Source organism: Kogia breviceps, chromosome 13 (assembly GCF_026419965.1).
Source record: "Kogia breviceps isolate mKogBre1 chromosome 13, mKogBre1 haplotype 1, whole genome shotgun sequence".
NCBI classification, from domain to species: Eukaryota; Metazoa; Chordata; class Mammalia; order Artiodactyla; family Physeteridae; genus Kogia; species Kogia breviceps.
In genome coordinates this window covers 75,933,827-75,954,296 of record NC_081322.1, presented here as the reverse complement: position 1 = coordinate 75,954,296, position 20,470 = coordinate 75,933,827, and the positions used below count along the sequence as shown (strand labels likewise).

Genomic DNA, 20,470 nt, shown 5'->3' with positions numbered 1-20,470 from the left:
GACAAATAAGAAGCAATGAAACATCCTTTTCATATTATGTCATTTTAGTTTGTTCAGTGATATTCTCATTATAAATCTATCACTCCATACATGGCAAAGGTTATTTCCTTTGTGATTCTTTCTCGTAAGTAGTTTCTTTGTTTCCTAGTTTCTGTTGGTGTTTTAGGGCTTCTCTTTGCCCATATACTATATAGACTTTTTTTTTCCCAAGTATTCATCAGGAAAGATGAATATCAGGTTGACCTGGTAAATATTTTTTATTGCATTGGCTCTCTAATGCACAAAGCATTGTAAGGTGTTAAGAGTTGGATAAAGTCTGGCGTATACTGACATAATCAGCATGAAAAGAGGCTTTCACATACAGACAAACCAAACAGTAAACTAAGATTGGTCTGAAAACATGGACATTAGAGGGGGTATGATTGAAATCTTAGAATCATAAAAGGTGTGGATGGAATACACTTGAGATTTATTCACCAAATCTTTGAAATTAAATTGAGGCCAACCACTAGAAACTGCAGCTGGAAGAAGGGAAGTGTGTGGGACAAATGAAAGGAAGGTCAGCTGTGGAGTATAACGTAGAAGGAGGCATCTTCCCCGCATAGTGGGTGTTCAGGCTGAAAAGGAAGGATACCTAGTATTAAAGTGTTTTAAATTCAAGGTGATAGATTACTGAGAGTTAAGAAAGGAACTCGGTGTGTTTGAGAATCAGTCTCTAGGCCAGTGCTGTCTAACGGGACTTCCTGCAGTGATAGAAATGTGCTGTATCTCCACTGTTCAGTATGGCTGCTAACCATATGTGGTTATCGAGCGTGTGAAATGGACTGAGGAACTGGATTTGAAAACTTGTTTAATTTTAATTAATTTAAATTTAAACCACTACCCATGGCTAGTATTGAACAGTGCTGCTTTTAACCTTTTGACGTTGATGGAGAAGACAGGTATGTCCTGGTGCAAACCACTATTCATTATTCACAGACAGCATACTGAACAAGAGAAAGGAATTCATGAATCTGACCCGGTAGGATGATCTTTACATTTCTGGTAATTCATAGGTTTCATTTTAGCAAGTCATTTGTAATCTACAAATTATAGGTACAATTATAGAGAGACAGAACATATATCTTCATATGTAGCACACATATATATATTTTCACATACATTATTACCATGGTGAAGAAAGGGGATTCTGATGATAATCTAAGTACAGATAAGTCAATTAGAAAGACATGGGATGTACTTTATAGGTCATGAGAGAGAAGATGCTGTCAAACCATTAATAAGATTCAAAAATAGAAGTAGAGGGCTTCCCTGGTGGCGCAGTGGTTGGGATTCCGCCTGCTGATGCAGGGGATGCGGATTCGTGCCCCGGTCCGGGAGGAGCGGCTGGGCCCGTGAGCCATGGCCGCTGAGCCTGCGCGTCCGGAGCCTGTGCTCCGCAATGGGAGAGACCACAAAAGTGAGAGGCCCGCATACCGCAAAAAAAAAAAAAAAAAAAAAAAAAAATAGAAGTAGAAGAGAGAAGTTTAACTTGGCTGCACTAGACCTCAGGGAAGTAATTGGGGAAAAGAGGACAGGGAGGTCACAAAGTAGGATTTTGGAGAGATTTGACATCTTCTAAAAGTCTTGATTGTAGCGGTGAGTTAGAAGATAGTGGATGAGCAAGGAAGGAAGAGATACAACAAGTGTCTTGGTGGTATTACAAGTAATCAGCAGATACTTATTTGGCATCTGTTACATGCCCAGTGAAGTTTCACAATGAAATGTAGCCCCTGGACCTGAAAGACATTAAGAACAGACATTAAATAATCACCACTAATTAAGTATGGCTAGAGTGTTGCAGAGAAGTGCATTTGTGGGATGTGGGACTCATAATAGAGGTAAGGGGTCAGAGGATCCTCAAGTAATACTATAAGTAGTGACATTAAAGCTACAGCTTGAATATGGGGGAGAGGAGGGCTGAGGACCTGGTATTCTATCAATATTTTCTTTATCTTGGGCTTCCCTGGTGGCGCAGTGGTTGAGAGTCCTCCTGCCGATGCAGGGGACGTGGCTTCGTGCCCCGGTCCGGGAAGATCCCACGTGCCATGGAGCGGCTGGGCCCGTGAGCCATGGCCACTGAGCCTGCGCGTCCGGAGCCTGTGCTCCGCAACGGGAGAGGCCACAGCAGTGAGAGGCCTGCGTACCGCATTGAGAAAAAAAAATTTTTTTCTTTATCTGTGATCCATTAAATACAGTTTACATCTTGACTCAGTACAGTCCAAGTATAATCACTCTCACACACACACATAATTGAAACAACAGTGTTATAAAATAATATTTTCATTAGATGCCATGTACTCTATTTTCTCGTCTATGTTATTTTAAAATGCTGGCTTTTGGTGACCCACTAACTGGATTTTACACCCCATTGATGGATTATGATCAGTAGTTTGAAACACTCTGAAGCACTTTTTTTGAATAGTTTATTATTATTTTAAATATTTATTTAGTTAGTTAGTTTTGGCTGCATTGGGTCTTCATTGCTATGTGCGGGCTTTCTCTAGTTGCGGCGAGTGGGGACTACTCTTCATTGCGGTGCGAGGGCTTCTCATTGCGGTGGCTTCTCTTGTTGTGGTGCGCGGGCTTCAGTAGTTGTGGCACGTGGGCTCAGTAGTTGTGGCTCACGGGCTCTAGAGCGCAGGCTCAGCAGTTGTGGCGCACGGGCTTAGCTGCTCTGCGGCATGTGGGATCTTCCCAGACCAGGGCTCGAACCCGTGTCCCCTGCATTGGCAGGCGGATTCTTAACCACTGCGCCACCAGGGAAGCCCACTCTGAAGCACTTTGGACAGGGAGCAGCATGTGTAGAGCAAACACTGAGGTGAAACCATAGCCAAGGACTATTGAATTTGTATCTGGAGAAGGAGACCACCCAAAAGGTACAGTGGAAACACTGCGACATGGTATAAAGGAGAAAAGAAGTTGGAGATGATGGAGTAATAATAGGGTGGTACAGGCTGATTAGCTGTCGTTAGCCGTCTTGTGAAAAGCCAGAAGTTGCAGTGTTTTCCTACTGAATGAGACATCGCTGAGGAAGCACAGAGCTGTGGCACGGTGAAACCCTAGTCCTTAGGGAAGTGTGGGTACTGTTACTCTAGTCCCACACGCCACTAAGATAGCTCGGTGTTTGGGGCTTCCTCCTAGTCTTTCTTTTGAAAACCACTATAGTCCTTGTCAGCCTTCCTCAGAATCGGTTTTAGAGTTTAAGATTATTTTTAGAACAGGTGCTAATAGTCTTACATTTTCTCTTATTCTAAGACGTTATAGTATATTAAACACTTATTTCTGAATTAAAACATATATTATTACAATTTTTGTAACATTTATGTGAAATTTAAAAATGATTCACTCATAGTCCTACCACCTAGGCAAATGATGCTTTTTATTTCTCCTTTTGCTCCTCTTCAAGCCTTGATCTTTTATAAAGCTTTATAAAGTTATAATCACTGTGGTATATACAGTTTTTGCTTCAAGCTTTTTCCACTTTTAATTTTTTATAAACACCATTCCAGGTTATTTAATAGCATTCATTTGTCATTGTTCATAACTTCCTTTATAGTAATATATCAGTTGAAATACCCTGATGTATTTAAGTCTATCTTTATTACTAGGCTGTTTATTGTTCTTAGTTTCTTTTATTAAAAATAATCCTAAAAAAAAAAAATCCTGTTATGCATACAGTTGGCCCTCTGTATCTGCAGGTTCCACATCCATGGATTTCCAACTGTATATGGAAAATATTCAGGAAAAGTTTTCCAGAAAGTTCCAAAAAGCAAAACTTCAATTTGCTGTGCAGGCAGCTATTTGCTAGCATTTGTGTTGTATTTACAACTGTTTACATAGCATTTACATTGTGTTAGGTTTTTAAGTAATGAGATGATTTGAAGTATAAAGGAGGATGTGTGTAGGTTATATGCAAACACTATGCCATTTATATAAAGGACTTGAGCATCTGCAGCTTTTGGTATCCTCAGGGGATCCTAGAACAAATCGCCTGTGGATAATGAGGGATAGCTGTGCTTATGTTCATTTAACTTAGTGTTATTTTATTTTTTATAAATTCTTATTTGAATTTAAATGTGATAACTATTGATAATGCATTACTAAATTTTCTCCTATAGGACTGAACTAATTTATACTCAAAAGAAGAGTCACATGAGGGTATTTTTCATCTATACAGCTTCTCTGGCATTGGGGTTTATAGTGTCTTAATTTTTTCTAGTTAAAAATGTGCCTCATTTTCTAAGTTTAAGTTTTTCATTATTGACAAATAAACTTCCTTATTTTTTATGCTACTTATATTTTTCATTTTTTTTACTCTCCATATTTTTGACCCACTTACCAATTTATAACCATTTATTAAAGACAGGTGTACTTTTCATTTTCCTGACTCTGTAATGAAGTAGAATATGAATTAGTTTTGTTTTAGAAATATACTCTATGCTTCTGAGATGCTTCTTGCTTTAAAAAGTTCTCTTCAACCTCATGGCCTCCTTTGTTTACCAGATTCTTATGTTTTGATGTATTACCGGTGTCAGTTCTCCTGTTTGTCCTTAACTAGCTGCTGCAGTGCAAAATATGATCTTATACTAGATGAGCAGGCAGAAGACTCAAAGTCAAGTTACTCACACATAAGTAAAAAACACAAGAAGAAAACGCGCCACTGCTCTGAAGAAAAAGAAGATGAGGACTATATGCCAGTCCGAAATACAAATCAGGTACTTACTGATGTTCAGACTTAGCTGTAGAGAAATAAATATTTCATCCACTTGTAAATTACATCTTAATTTAGGATATAAGGGTATAGTGCTGAACAGGGATGGATGTGTTCCTAACTCTTAAGATGTAGAATGATTTCACTAGGGTAATGAACTTTAATTTTCAAGAATATATATAACAGATTATAAAATATTGTTTTTGAAATAGCTGAATATATCATATAGTTCCACATTGTGAAGCAAGAGTGATTTTCATACCTGTGGACACTCACTTATTCCCATCAAAAACAAGTGTGGTTATGGTAAAAAAAAGTTCTTCTAATGTATTATGTTAATTTATCACCAAGTGTTATGTACAGCACTTAACAGCTCTTGAGGTTTTAGGACCTGAAAACCGTCTATGCCCTTCCATATGGTATATATGAAATAAAAGCAGCACTAATAATTAGCTTGATCATCCCCAAAGCTTTCCTGAACAATACATTTTCTAAGACAATGATAATAAAAATTCCCCAAAGAAAATTAATTATAAAGAGAAGAAATCATTTCCAGCCTGCATTTTGGCTCTCAGTTAATTGAAAAGCGGATTACGTTATATTCCCTTGCTATGGTTTTTGCCACGTAAGGACATTTCAACCTGGGCCCTGGTAGACGAGGGGCTTTCAGTTGGCAGAGGGGACTCAAGACTGTGAGAATGTTAAGCAAAGACACTGAGATGGAAAGATGCAGTGTGATTGGCAAAGTAAAGGATTTGCTGTCAGAAAAGCTGGGTTTAGATTTCTACGTTGCTAATCATTGATGTGACCTCATCAAATTATTTAACTTTCTTGAGCCACAGTTTCCTCCTCTGTGAAATCGAGATAATAGTTACTGTCCAGGCACATTAAGATTAAGTGAAAAACAAAAAATGTGTGTGCAAACATTTTCTACACTGGCTGTTACTATTATTTTTACAGTCAAATCATTGTGTTTTAAATCACTTGGAATAATTTCTCTCTGATAAGGCCATTAACTGGATTCATATTTCAATTAACTTCTTCTTTTTGATGTTTGAGGATAGCTTAAATTTTTTTCATTTGTTTTGTAATTTAACAAATTAATTGTATGGGGCTTCCCTGGTGGCGCAGTGGTTGAGAGTCCGCCTGCCGATGCCGGGGACACGGGTTCGTGCCCTGGTCCGGGAAGATCCCACATGCCGCCGAGTGGCTGGGCCTGTGAGCCATGGCCGCTGAGCCTGCGTGTCCGGAGCCTGTGCTCTGCAACGGGAGAGGCCACAACAGTGAGAGAGACCTGTGTACTGCAAAAAAAAAAAAAAAAAAAAAAAAAGTATGGTTCCAAAGTAAAATCTACAAAATGGTACATATAGAAAACCTAGCTTCCATCCCTGTCCTTTCCCCCTTTTCTTCTTTCCCCAAAGGTAACCATTTTATGTGTTTTATGGTTTATTCTTCATTTTAAAAATTTTCAGCAAATGCATTTTTAAAAAATTAATTAATTTTTGGCTGCATTGGGTCTTTGTTGCTGCGTGCGGGCTTTCTCTACTTGTGGCGAGTGGGGGCTTCTTGTTGCGGTGCGCGGGCTTCTCATTGCGGTGGCTTCTACTGTTGCAGAGCACGGGCTCTAGGCGCGCGGGCTTCAATAATTGCAGCACGCAGGCTCAGTAGTTGTGGCTCGCGGGCTCTAGAGCGCAGGCTCAGTAGTTGTGGCGCATGGGCTTAGTTGCTCTGTGGCATGTGGGATCTTCCCGGACCAGGGCTCGAACCCGTGTCCCCTGCATTGGCAGGTGGATTCTTAACCACTGCGCCACCAGGGAAGCCCCATATTTTATATATATTTTTAGCACCCTATTTTCTAGACAGCCGATCTTCCTACTCCTTGCTGTCATCCAGCAGAGATCTAATCTCTCTCCTTTCCATAGCCCTTTTACTACTTAGAGATTCCCATCATTTATGCCCTGCCCTCAGTTTTTAAGTTACATCCTTGTCAATGCTTCAAGTAATCCTCACATGAATCAGTACTAGTAACATCTCTGGTGTCCTTATAATGCGAGATGGATACTATTGTCTCCATTCACAGCAAAGAAAGTAAAGAATAAAGAGTTTCAGCCACTTGCCAGTGGTTTTACACAGCTAGTAAGTAATGGAACCACAATTTAAATCTGGACTTGTACCCTTACTGCTGTTCCTCTTACTTGGAATATATTTCTGTCAGTTTCTTTTCTAAATCTTCTTACCTGGAATATATTCCTGTCAGCAGTTTTCCTTCCTAACTCCAGTTGTCAATTCTAATATAATTTGTCTCATAGTATAATATTCCAGTGTCATCCAATAGGAACATCTCCCTCTTAGTTTTTATACTCTATTAATTTAGCCGAAGATCACCCCAACATCTTTTTTAATGGTGGCTGTATCACACTTTTGTGAATATTTAGCAGGTTTTCCACTAAAACTCCTTAATCCCCCCCACCCACCATGTGTTGCTTTTAGCTACAGCTCCTCATCCTGCGCTTTTGTACAGGGATTCCTCGATGAATTTAGGCCCGAAATACACATTGGTGTGTTTGAGATAATCAGACATTTTTAAAAACTCCAGAGACTTGCTCCATTTTAAGTCTGTGGTTCCCACCCTTGCACCCCTGCCTTTCTGTGAATCTTTTTTATCTTGCTGTTTGATTACTTAAAACTTTACAGTAGCAGTAGCAAATGTCTTTCTCTTTCTGCAATAATATTCTAACTTCATCTCTCCCTTCAACGTGTATTAAAGCAATTGTTTCTGATTTTGTACTTTGATTTAATAATATAGCTGTACTAATTTTCTCTTCTTTCTAATAAAATACCATCCATTTTTAAGATTTCAGTGGGCCCAGTTTTTTTCTGTTATTCTGCTTTTTATCCTTTTGATTTTAATCTCAAAAATATAATCATTAAAGGGAGTTTTCAGTGCTAGGGAATTTTCAGGCAGAGCTCGAATTCTCCTGTTTGGTGGCGTTCTGCTTGGTGAGCTTAGTTTCCTAAGAATGCTTTAACTTCTTCAAGTGCTTTGTTTTTTATTGAATGGCAGCCTTACTGTTCAGTTTGAAATCTCTGTTTAATTTTTCCACCACATGTCTTAATTTCAGAGATGGTTTACTGTGTTCTTGAGGTTTGAGTTTTACTGGGGTTACAGGAAATGAGTACTCAGCCGTGGGCTGCCTGGCTGAGACGTACTCAGACTACTTGCCTGTCTTCCTCTGTGGTTTTCATAGGTGTTCAGTTGGGGCTCTGTTTTTGTTGTCATTTTAATCTTTTAATATTATTTTAGTAATTTAGATGTAACTAAACCTCTGATTTACTCCCAGAGACCTCAGCAAGGACAGTTTTTGGTTGATTTTTAAATTTTTGACTACTAAACATGAAATTATTGGCTCGGTTATGCTGAGTGCCTTAAATTGGCCATTTTATGGTGTTCTTTTTCTTTTTCTTTCTTTTTTTTTCAGCTGCTTGTTTGTTTAATCATCTTGTCTTATGTCTTAGACGTATAAAACAAATAGAATTTTTTAAAGTCCATACTGGAAAGGACTTAGAGCTCATGTGATTCGTTTCCCTCACCTTAGATATGAAGATCCTGACCCCACAAGCCCATGGGCCTTATAGTTTAGTGGGAGGACTGGAAGTTTAACATTTATTTTAACTCAGTTGGATGTGGTATTATTTTTTTCATTACTCGATACCACCCCCTTTTCAGTTGTATATGTAGAGTTACTGATCAATGAAATAATTATCTCCAGCCTATGGGGATCTGCCGAGTCTCAGTTTCCTTGTATCGGGAAGGAGGGTAACATTGTACTCCAGAAGCACTTAGCACTGTGTGAGCACGTACTTAGATCTGTTCTAATGTGGCTTCATGCAGCTGCCTAGACTTTTCTCCCTCACACGTGCAGGACTCATTCTTCCTTTTGCTTTTCAGTGTTCACTTACACTCCCTGCATTAGCCTCTCGAAGCCATTCCAAGCCCTAACCCACTCGTCCTTTGAGGCTCATCTCCAGTCCGTTATAACTTCTCTATGAAACCTTCACTGATAAATCTAACCTCAAGAGCATTTCTTGTTTGACACATCTCCCAAATGGCAAAGACCATTTGAACCTAGAGCTGCCCAACTTCAAAGCTTGTGTAGCTTTGAAAACCGTGCCAAGTAGGAGAGGTTTTTAAGGTTTCAGTCCATTTCAGATTTTCAGCGTAGTCAGTTTTTTCAAAGAATTAAATACTGCATAAGCTTTTCTCTCTCTCTCTTATTTTAAACACTCAAAGCATTTAAGTGCCTGTTTGTATAATAATGTGCTGAAGACTTTATAGGATTATACATCAGCTAAAACAGTCTCTCCATTTAAAAAGTTTCTTGCCTCAACGAGTACAGAAATAAGTACTAGGTGTACAATCAGAATAGTACATAGATATTTACATTTTGTGTAAAAAAAATTCTTTTATCTAGGGATGTCACATTTTCCTCGAAAATAGTTGATAAAAGGCTAAGCTGAACTAGCTGCTCATCTTCTACCTCCAGGACTCTTAGAGAATGACAAGAACTGTCGGTATTGTGTGGGAAATCATGAATCAGTTTATAGTGAGGTATTCCACAAACACTGTGGAATATAACAGTCATGTTGGGTCTGTTTTCACATACTGCAATCTCTCTGCTAGGCATAATGTACAGTAGCTAGCTAGTACATGGAATAATTGTGACTCATTGACTTAAAACCCAGTTTTAAGTGATGGGTTTTCATCACTTGGATTTTAAACCTTGGCATTTATATCTACTATAATAATGTCTAAGGAGATAGAGTTGGGCACCTGGGAGTTCAGTCCTTAGAATTTTGCCTTTCTTTTGAGAAATCTTTTAAGAAAGTTGAATTTTATGAACTATTCTTGAAAGAGCATTGGCTCTGGTGTCTTTAGATTTCAGCCACTTGTGGAGGTACTCGTTTTAATCAAGGATAAGACACAAGCAGAGATAGAATTGTTGTGTTGTAACTCGCCCTTTTTTGTATATGGAAACGTTACAACTGCTCTTTAGTTATCGAGAATAGAACTAAATGTACCCACTTTGTTGTCTTTGGGGCAATGAATTATTTCAGTGTTTCTTAACTCATTTTGAAGAAATATGTCAATAATGATTTTAATAAAAACATTTATCAGCTTAGTCTAAACCAGAAAATTTATTTAGAGATTTAGAGAGGAGCTGTTACAAAAAAAGACTTTAAAAATAATTGCTCAGACCCAAATATTCAGAATCTGTTTTCTCCTCTTTAGACTGATTGACCTGTGTAAAACATCTTCTGGCTATGTTATTTAAATGATGTCTTCTTTATAGGATTCTTATGGGGATTTTAGTAGTTTCATTGTAGACCAGTGATGGAACCACATTTTGGGGGAGTGGAGAGGGGGAGGTGGAAATGTGAACGCACATAACCAGAATTCTTGGTATTGCAATTTCACCCTAAAGACTTCTTATTTCAATTGGGCTATTTCAGTTCCTTGTTTTTGGATCTGATCTTTCAGTTCAGCTGAAATAGTAAGTACAGAATAATGAGATCGATGAGAAAATGGTTAAGTCTTTTTCTGAATTATTTTTGTTTTTTAACTTACAAGATTCTTGGCCTTAGTGCTAGCGTTCAAATTTGAGCTGTTAAAACTGCTTGCTAATGGAAGACTTGTCTAAGTTTTGTTGATAGTGTGTACAGAATGATTATTTTACTGATTCACTTATACCTCTCCTATTCCTTTGACAGGATATCTACAGGGAAATGGGCTTTGGTCACTATGAAGAAGAAGAAAGTTGTTGGGAGATGCAAAAGAGTGAAAAGAGAGACCGACCTCAAAACCGAAGTCGTAGCCGATCTCGAGAAAGGGATGGCCACTATAGTAATAGTCACAAATCCAAATACCAGACAGATCCCTATGAAAGAGAAAGGAGTAAAAAGAGAGAACGAAGCAGGAGTCCCAAGAAATCCAAAGATAAAGAAAAATCTAAGTACAGATGAAAGTTGAAGAATCAAGACATGAGTGGCTAACATATTTGCTCTTGTATAACTTCGAGTACCAGGCGTTCAGATTTTGTGTCAAAGCAGCTAAAGACACTGCCTGTTATTTTTTTTTCACAATAGGATTATAGCCCTTTTAGATTAATACTGATTGTACAGGGCACTGAAAGAAATAAAGAATTGAACATTTTCTTTGTATACTTTTTTACACTAATTTTATTGTTATACATAAATAGCAGTCTTCATTTTTAAAGTCTTTCATATTTTTCAGTCTTTATTTTTAATGAAGTATTTCATGCCTACAAAAATACACAAACATGTATATATAGGTATAAAGAATAATAAATATCTGCCGTGTACCCATTGGCCAGCTTAGGAAATGAATATTACTGGCATTTTAAAAGTGCCCTCTCCTTCTCAAGTAATTATTATTCTGTATTTTGTGTTTGTCATTCTCTTGCTTATTATAGTTCTACAACATATGTATGTATCCTTAAATGAAATGTTAAGTTTTGTATGTTTTTGAATTTTATATAAATGGTATAAAGTACGTTTACTTCTGTGACTTGCTTTTTTCAGCTTAGTGTTTTTTGAAAGTCATTCATTTTTATTGCTATATTATGTTATATGACTAGACCAGAATTTATCCATTCTTCTGTTGATGGATGTTTGGGGTTTGTTTTTGTTTCTGCTCTTGCAAACAATGCTGCTATGAACATTCTTTATGTAGGAGTGATTTGCTTGGTCATGTGATATGGATATCCTTCATCTTTATAAGATAATGCCAAGTTATATTCTGCAGTGGCTGTACCAATCATATCCCTACCAGCACTATATGAATTACCTTTGTTTCATAGCATTTCTAATACTCCTTAATTTCAGACTTTTTAATTTTGCCAGTCTAGTGTCTGTTAAGTGGTATATTATTGTAGTTTCCAGCAAGAAGACTTCGTTACTCTTACATTTGTTCTTCTCTGTGAAACTTTTTTTTTCTTTTTCTTTAGTTGCTTTTAAGGTTTTTCTTTTTTTTTTTAACATCTTTATTGGAGTAAAATTAAGGTTTTTCTTGATCACTGCTGTTAAGCACTTTGATTATGATGTGCTTGGTGTAGTTTTTTTTTTTTTCCTCCTTCATGTTTCTTCTGCTGGGGGTCTTTACCTGTAGATTTATGGTTTTCATCAAATTTGGAATTTTGGAGGCTTTTTCATTTATTTTTTTTCTGTCTCTGTCATTCATTTCTTTCCCTCTGGGACTCTTAATTGTATGTTAGGCTACTTGAAACTGTCTCTTAGCACTCTGATGCTCTGTTTTGTTTTATTTTTTCTTTAAGTCTTTATTTATTTATTTTTCTGTGTTCCAGATTGGTTTCCATTGCTATGTCCTCAAGTTCATTAATCTTTTCTCCTGAAGTATCTAATCTCTTGTTAATCCCGTCCAGTATATTTTTTACCTCATACATTACATTTTTAATCTTTAGAAGTTCCATCTGGGTCTTTTTTATATCTTCCATGTCTCTCCTTCCAGACTCCTGCTTTCCTCTATTTTTTGGAACATCTGACGTATATTTATAATTACTATTTCAATGTACTTGACCATTCTGTCATCTATCATTTCTTGTCTGTTGTTATTGATTGATTTTTTTTCCCCCCTCATTATTGGGTTGTAATTTCCTTCTTTGCACGCCTGATAATTTTTGGATTTTACACTGTTGGGTGCTGGAGCTTTTTGTATTCCTTTAAATTAAATATGTTGAGTTTTGTTCTGGGACATAGTTATTTAGTTATTTAGAAATAATTTGATCATTTCAAATCTTGCTTTTATACTTGATGAGATAGGACCAGAACAGCCTTTAATCTAGGCTGATTTGGCTCACCACTGAGATAATACCCTTCTGAATAATCTTCCTTACACGTGGTTTTCTATGAGATTTCTCCACCCTGGCTGTTGAGAACGAGAACTGTTCTGAGCCCTGTATGAACTTGAATTTTACCACTTATTTTCTGGTTCTTTCCCACCTTGGGAAAGTTTTCTGAAGTGCGTACACTGATTAGCCAAAGCCTCAGGGGAACTCTGTACATCTGGAATCCTCCCTCTGTAGCTCCTCTCTCCAGTACTCTACCCTACAGATTTTACCTTGGCTCCCCTAAATGCTCTACCTAGGGAAACGCCAGGCTCTTCCCTGCATTAAGCGTGGACAATGGTAGGACTTTCCCTGTTTGTTCCCCTCTCAAGAGTCACTGTCCTGCACAGTTGTCCAATGCCTGAAAAACTTTATTGTACATATTTTGTACGGGTGTTTCGTTGTTTAATATGGGGAAGGGAAATCCTGCCCCTGTTTCTCCATTTTGGCCAGACTGGGAGTCTCATTGTTTGAATGTGCGTTTCCTAAATTCTAACAAGGTTGAGCTGCTTTTCACGTATATTATATTCATTCCTGATTGCTCTCTGGGAAAAGCTTATTTCATGTCTTTTGCCCATTTTATATTATGTTGTTGCCTTTTTCTCTCTCTTTTTTTTTTTTTTTTTTTTTATGGTACGTGGGCCTCTCACTGTTGTGGCCTCTCCCATTGCGGGGCACAGGCTCCGGAAGCGCAGGCTCAGCGGCCATGGCTCACGGGCCCAGCCGCTCCGCGGCATGTGGGATCTTCCCGGACCGGGGCACGAACCCGCGTCCCCTGCATCGGCAGGCGGATTCTCAACCACTGCGCCACCAGGGAAGTCCTGCCTTTTTCTTATATATTTCTTTAAGGAGTTAAGAAAATAGATTGTGGATACTAGTCCAGTTTTACTGTTATATGTTGTAAACATTTTCTCTCAGTTTGTGGTTATTTTTTCACCTATTGATGCCCTTGGGAGGGCACAAGTTGTAAATTCCCCCCAACTTTTTTCCCTCAACTTTTTAATACGAAAAGTTTCATACATGTGTAACAACACAGAAACAACGAACATCCATATATATTCCATCCAAATTAAACAGTAACATTTTGTTGTTGAACAATTTGAAAGTAAATTGAAAACATGATATTCCACCTTTCAGTATTTCACCATGCATTTTTGAAAGAGCAAGTGTCCTATATCACCACAATATAATTATCACACTGAAAAAAATTAAACAGTAATCTCATAATATGTAATACATAGCATATACTCAAATTTCTCCCATTGTCCCAAGGATGTCATTTTTATATGTGGTTTGTTTTTAAACCCAGACTCAACCAAGCTTCATGCACTGCATGTTGTTTTTGTCATTTTATTCTCTTAATCTAAAAGAGTTTCCTACCCATCCATCCACCCCAACCACATGTTTTTTAAAATTTTTTTAATGACATTGAGTTTTTGAAGAGTTCAGGCCAGTTGCTTTTTAGAATATTCCACATTCTGGAATTATTCGATGGTATCTTCATGGTGTCCTCCATCCTCTACTTTCTGTAAACTGTAAATTAAGTCTTGATGTTTGATTGAAATTAGGTTATGCATTTTAGACAGAAATTTTTAAGTTTAATGTCAAATTTATTAGCGTTTCCCTGTGTGTTTTGTGCTTTTTGTATTTTGTTTAAGAAGTCCTTAATAAAAATATTCTCCCATATTCTAAAGGTTATAAAGCTTTGTTTTTTACATTTGACTTTAATCCGTATTGAATTGTATGTGTGTATGTGTATGGTGTGATAATAGGAATTCAAATTCACTTTTTTTTCCACTTAGGGATATAACCAACTGTCCAAAATCTATTATGAATGGTTCATCTATTCCCCATTGATCTGTCATATGTTTCTATATATATGTGGGTTTTGTTTCATGGGCTCTCTACTCCATTGGTTCATTGTTTATTCCAGCACTTATACTAAACATCTACATTTCTGTGGCTTTATAGGAAGTCTTGATATTTAAGTAACACCCCCCCCATCTGTTTCATTAGGAATACAATGGCTCTTTGTTTCTGTGCACTTTTGGAACCAACTTGTTAGGTTTCCCAAAAAATTCTGTTGGTACTTCAGTTGTATTTGCAATCAAACAGATTAATTTGTGGAAACAACATCTTCATAATCTTCCTATTCATAAAGATGGCATACCCCTCCATTTAGTTCTTAGAAGTTCTCCTTTTAAAGCTTTTGAGCATCTTTCGTTAGATTTACTCCTAGCTCTTTTTTTGTTTTGTTTTGGTTTTTTTGTTTGTTTGTTTGTGGTACGCGGGCCTCTCACTGCTGTGGCCTCTCCGGTTGCGGAGCACAGGCTCCGGACGCGCAGGCTCAGCGGCCATGGCTCACGGGCCCAGCCGCTCCGCGGCATGTGGGATCTTCCCAGACCGGGGCACGAACCCGTGTCCCCTGCATCGGCAGGCGGACTCTCAACCACTGCGCCACCAGGGAAGCCCACTCCTAGCTCTTTATCCTTTTTTTTTTAGAAGAGTAATTTTATTTATCTTGTTTATGTATTTTTTAATTATCTATTTATTTGTGGTTGTGTTGGGTCTTCGTTGCTGCGCGCGGGCTTCCTCTAGTTGTGGCGAGTGGGGGCTTTTCTTCCATGCAGTGCACGGGCTTCTCATTGCGGTGGCTTCTCTTTGTTGCGGAGCATGGGCTCTAGGCGCGCGGTCTTCAATAGTTGTGGCTCGTGGGCTCCAGAGCGCAGGCTCAGTAGTTGTGGCTCGCAGACTCTAGAGCGCAGGCTCAGTAGTTGTGGCGCACGGGCTTAGTTGCTCCGAGGCATGTGAGATCTTCCGGGACCAGGGCTCGAACCCATCTCCCCTCCGTTGACAGGCGGATTCTTAACCACTGTGCCACCAGGGATGTCCTAGCTTCTTTATCTTTTATGTTCTATTACAAATGATACTTTAAAACATTTTTTTTTCCTGACCTAAGAAGTTATATTTTTGACTTCTCTTATATCCATCCGTTTTGCTAAAGGTCTTATATTTAAAATTTATAGTGTTGTCTTGTTTTTTGGGCCATGCTTGTGGCATGTGGGATCTTACTTCCCTGACCAGGGAGGGAAACTGCAGCCACCCCCTGAATTGGAAGCATGGAGTCTTAACCACTGGACCACCAGGGAAGTCCTCTTGGGTCTTTTATGTGGACAATAAGTGATAGTGGTGTTCTTATAGTGCTTGCTGGCTAAAATTTCTAGTACCGTGATAAAATTGGCCTATAATATTCCTTTTTTGTGTCGCTCTTGTCTGGATTTGATGTCCATGTTATAGAATAACTTAGTGACTGTTCTCTTTTTTTTTTCTATTGAAATAGAAGAGAAAGATTTAAATATATCTTCCTTGAATATTGGATAGAGGGTGCCTATAAAATTGTCTGACATTTGTATTTCTTTTGTGAGAAAATTTAACTAATGATTAGATTTCAATGATTATAGAATTGTTAGCCTTTCTGTTTCTCTCAAGAGTTTAGTCAGATTGGGATTGACATATATACACTAATATGTATAAAATAGATAACTAAGAACCTGTTGTATAAAAAAATTAAAATAAAAAAGTTCAGTCATTTTTGTTACTACATCTTTCTGTGAATTTGTCATTTTCATTGAAGTTTTAAATTTATTAACATGAAGATGCTCATAGTACACCTAGTAGATTTTTTACTACCCTTTTAATTTTGTCTTTCTTGGTCCTGATGTTTTAGTGTGTCCCAGAAACAGCATATAGCAAATTGGATGATATTTAATCTAATCTTAACCTTAACTGATGAGTTTAGTCCTGATTATTTACTGATATATTTGGATTTATTCCTATCACCTTATTTTGTGCTTTTTTGTTTGTTTTTGTTTTCCCTTCATTTTCCTTTGGATTAATTTAAAACATTAAAAAAAGAAAATCTAGGGACTGACTGGTGATGCGGTGGTTAAGAATCTGCTGCCAATGCAGGGGACATGGGTTCGAGCCCCAGTCCGGAAAGATCCCACATACCGCGGACCAGCTAAGCCCGTGTGCCACAACTACTGGGCCTGTGCTCTAGAGCCCACGAGCCACAACTACGGAAGCCCGCGTGCCTAGAGCCCGTGCTCTGCAACAAGAGAAGCCACCGCAATGAGAAGCCTGCGCACCGCAACGTAGCGTAGACACTGCTCGCCGCAACTAGAGAAAGCCCACGCGCAGCAATGAAGACCCAACGCAGCCAAAAATAAATAAATAAATAAAATCTACCCTCCTCCCCCTCATCTTCTTTGTTTTGGGAAATTGCTTTTGAATTTACCATCCATACTTAAAATGTAATGGTAATATCTTCACCTTCCTCTCTAATTGAAGATCTTAGAAATCTTTAAGTTTCAATCACGCCTCTTCCAACTTTTGTGCTATAATCCTCCAGTATTTTAGTCGAAGCTTGTGATTTTTAACCTTAGCAATTAGACCTTATTGTTATTACTCTTTTTATACAGGTAGTTGTTAGATTTACCCATGTGTTAATCATTTCTTTACTCACCATTCTTCTTGCATCTCAGATCTTCCACATGGGATGTAATTTTCCTTTCTGAAACACGACATTTGATATTTCTTCGGTGACAGTCTGTTGGTGGTGAACCCTTAGTTTCTGCTTATCAAAAATGTTTTTAGTTCACCTATGTTCTTTAAAGTTGATTTTCCACATACACAGTTTTAAGTGGACAGTTATTTTTTTTCCTCAGCTCTCTGAAGATGTTCTACTATCTTTCGTTATTGCTGTGGAGAAGCCCATTTTTATTCCTAATGTCATTAGTTTGGAGGTAATGTGTCTTTTCTTTCTGGTTGCTTTTGTTGTTGTTGTTATATTTAGTATAAATAGTCTTTATTGAACTGCACTGAGATTGCATCTACATAAGCATAAGTTGTAACATTTCACAATACCGGGACACGAACCCGTGTCCCCTGTATCGGCAGGCGGACTCTCAACCACTGTGCCACCAGGGAAGCCCAAGGATTTTTTTACTTTTAAGTTTTGAGAGTTCTTTGTATATTCTAGATACTAGGTCTTTGTTGGGTATGTTGTTTGCAAATAGTTTCTCCCAGCGTATTGCTTGTTTTTTCATCCTGTTAACAGGGTCTTTGCAGAACAAAAGATTTTAGTTTTATTCAAGTTCAGTTTATCAGTTTTTCCTTTTATGGACCGTGCTTTTGGTGTCAAGAATAAGAATTGTCGGGCTTCCCTGGTGGCGCAGTGGTTGAGAATCCGCCTGCAGATGCAGGGGACACGGGTTCGTGCCCCGGTCCGGGAAGATCCCACATGCCGCGGAGCAGCTGGGTCCGTGAGCCATGGCTGCTGAGCCTGTGCTCCGCAAAGGGAGAGGCCACAACAGTGAGAAGCCCGCATACCACCAAAAAAAAAAAAAAAAAAAAAAAAAAATTGTCTAGCCCTGGATCCTGAAGTTTTTCTTCTACCTTTCTTTTTCTAAAAGCTTTGTAGTTTTAAAATTGAAGTCTGTGATCCATTTTGAGTTAATTTTTGAGTAAGATGTAATACTTAGGTTGAGGTTCTTTCATGGATATCCACGCACTCTAGCATGATTTGTTGAAAAGGCTCTGGCAGCTTTTAAATGTTTTTCTTTGTCTTTGGTATTCTAGAGTTTCACTATGATGTGTCTAGGTATGGATTTATTTTATTTATCATTCTTGGTATATAATTTCTATGTTTGATGCCTTCATACTTTTCACCATTCTGGAAACTTCTCTACCATAATATTGCCTCTCCTCTATTCGTTCTAATCTTTCCTTTTGCAATTCCAATCAGTTTTTTGTTAAACCTTCTCATTCAGTTCTTTGAATCTTAACTCTCATTTTCCATGTGGTGTTTTCTGAATAATTTCTTCAGGTCTATATTCCAGGTCACTGATTCTTTCTTTCTTCCTGTAAACCTAATCGGCTATTTAATCCATCCAATGAATTTTTGATTTCAGTGATTCATTTTTAGAAGTCCCATTTAATTCTTTTTCAAATTTGTAAGGTTATTTTTATTTATTTATTTTGATGGGTGAGAAGCGGATTTATTGAGAGAGAAACACTCCACAGACAGAGTGTGGGCCAACTCAGAACGTGAGAAAAGCCTGTATGGTTCTTTTAAATTTTCCTTGCTTATTTATTTCCATGCTGTTTTGTTTCCATGGTTACTTAATATTGTGTTTTTGACCATTCCAATATCTAAATTTTTTGAGAATTTGAATCTTTAGTTTTTTTTCTGCTAACTTGTGCATAGTGGATTATTTTGTGTGTTTCTGATTTTTTTAAAAATGGGGGATACATAACTTGGGACTCCCAAAGTATCTAAATTGAGGATGCTTTTCTCCAAAGAAGATTTATGTTTATTTTTTAGGCTCCAGGTGATGCTATCACCTGGGGCCATTTTAATTTCTTGGCTTACTATTTCCATGTGCATACATAGTGTACTTTTGAACCACAGAATATAGTGAGAGTTTACAAAATATTAGGGAAGATAAGTCTATTATTAGGATCTATCCCCATCTCCATCAATGCAGAGCTGGGAAGATGCCTGCAGATTTTTTTTTTTTTTTTCTAGCCTAGTCCTTCTCTGATGGTGAGCCTTTCTAATCTCCTGGCTTCATGTGAAAATCTTAGATTCCGTTTCTGAACTTTCTTTCAAGCCTAAAGCCTCGTCTTCATCAATGTCGTTCATCACTGTGGCCTGAGGCTGTTAGTTCCCAAAGCTCTACATTGAGGGCTGGTGGTTTGCTTACCATTTTGTTCATATATTTTTGATCTTGAGGACTTTTCCCCAACTGTCTTACAATCTCATCAATGCATTTAAAGTACGACTGCTGTAACGCATCTGGATTTATCTGGCATGTGGATGTTTTACAGGGAGTAGGGAGAGAGGAATGTGAGTGGTTACAGTTCAGAACGTCCAGTCTACCACACTGCTAAGAGCAAATGTCTCTCCGCTAGTATGCATAGTCCTTAGCCACCAATAGAAGAAAACTGTAATGACATTACATAAGAAACTATCACCCTGAATAGAGAAAAATAAATATTATCCACGCAGAAGATTCTAAAATGTGGTTTGAAAGATGAATAAGCAAGAGAGAAATGATTGTTGACTGTGACAGCAGTCATGAGAAGAAATAGCTTACTGATAACTAAAACTTGAATTCGGTAGATTCAGTGGGAAGAATAAAAGTAGTAACAATTTCTGAACCTGTTGTTTCAAGGAAAAACTATCCTTAATTGCAATAGCTGATATCTTAGGTATGAAAGACTCTAGTTTTAACAAAGTTGTATGTATGGAAACACTGAGTCCTATTAATCAGAAAGTGTGTTTAATGGTGATGACCTCTAATTACAGTGTCCATCACGTCTCCTTGACTAGATACAGGGCAGCCGTGGTGCTATGTTAGTCTTACTAACAAGCAGGGTAAAGTGACCATGTTTCCTGCTTCTTCTGTTTTGCTTCTCTAGGTTTTAGGCGAACTCTTAAAACCAGGCTCCAGTAATATCTTACTTTTGCTTAAAAAAAAAAAAAAAACAACTGAGCTGTAGGTATATATTTTTATCTTTAAGAGGAAAAAAATAGTTATTTTGGGGCAAAATTACTCATTCCTTGTAACTTTGCTGTAAAGTTTCAGGTTTGATCTCCCTCACCAGTTGAATTTTCAAAGATTTTGATCAGAACTATTAAAGGCTAAAAAAAGAGAAACTTTAAATAGGTCCATACTTTACAAACGTCTTTTAGTAAATTGGTTGCTTTTTATTACTGAAAGATAGATTT

The 20,470-nt window shown here is 37.8% G+C and overlaps 1 protein-coding gene across 2 annotated transcripts in view; it reads left to right on the top strand.

Annotated features, from left to right (window-relative positions):
• Positions 1–10,964, top strand: part of PPIL4 (peptidylprolyl isomerase like 4) — a 34,226-nt gene extending 23,262 nt beyond the window's left edge. For both annotated transcript variants that reach the window (XM_059083474.2, XM_067011004.1), the window contains exons 12-13: positions 4,610–4,757; positions 10,523–10,964. In XM_059083474.2, the coding sequence (XP_058939457.1) occupies positions 4,610–4,757; positions 10,523–10,774 (400 nt within the window). In that variant the 3' untranslated portion in view covers positions 10,775–10,964. The remainder of the gene's footprint in view (positions 1–4,609; positions 4,758–10,522) is intronic.
• Positions 10,965–20,470: the final 9,506 nt, after the last annotated feature.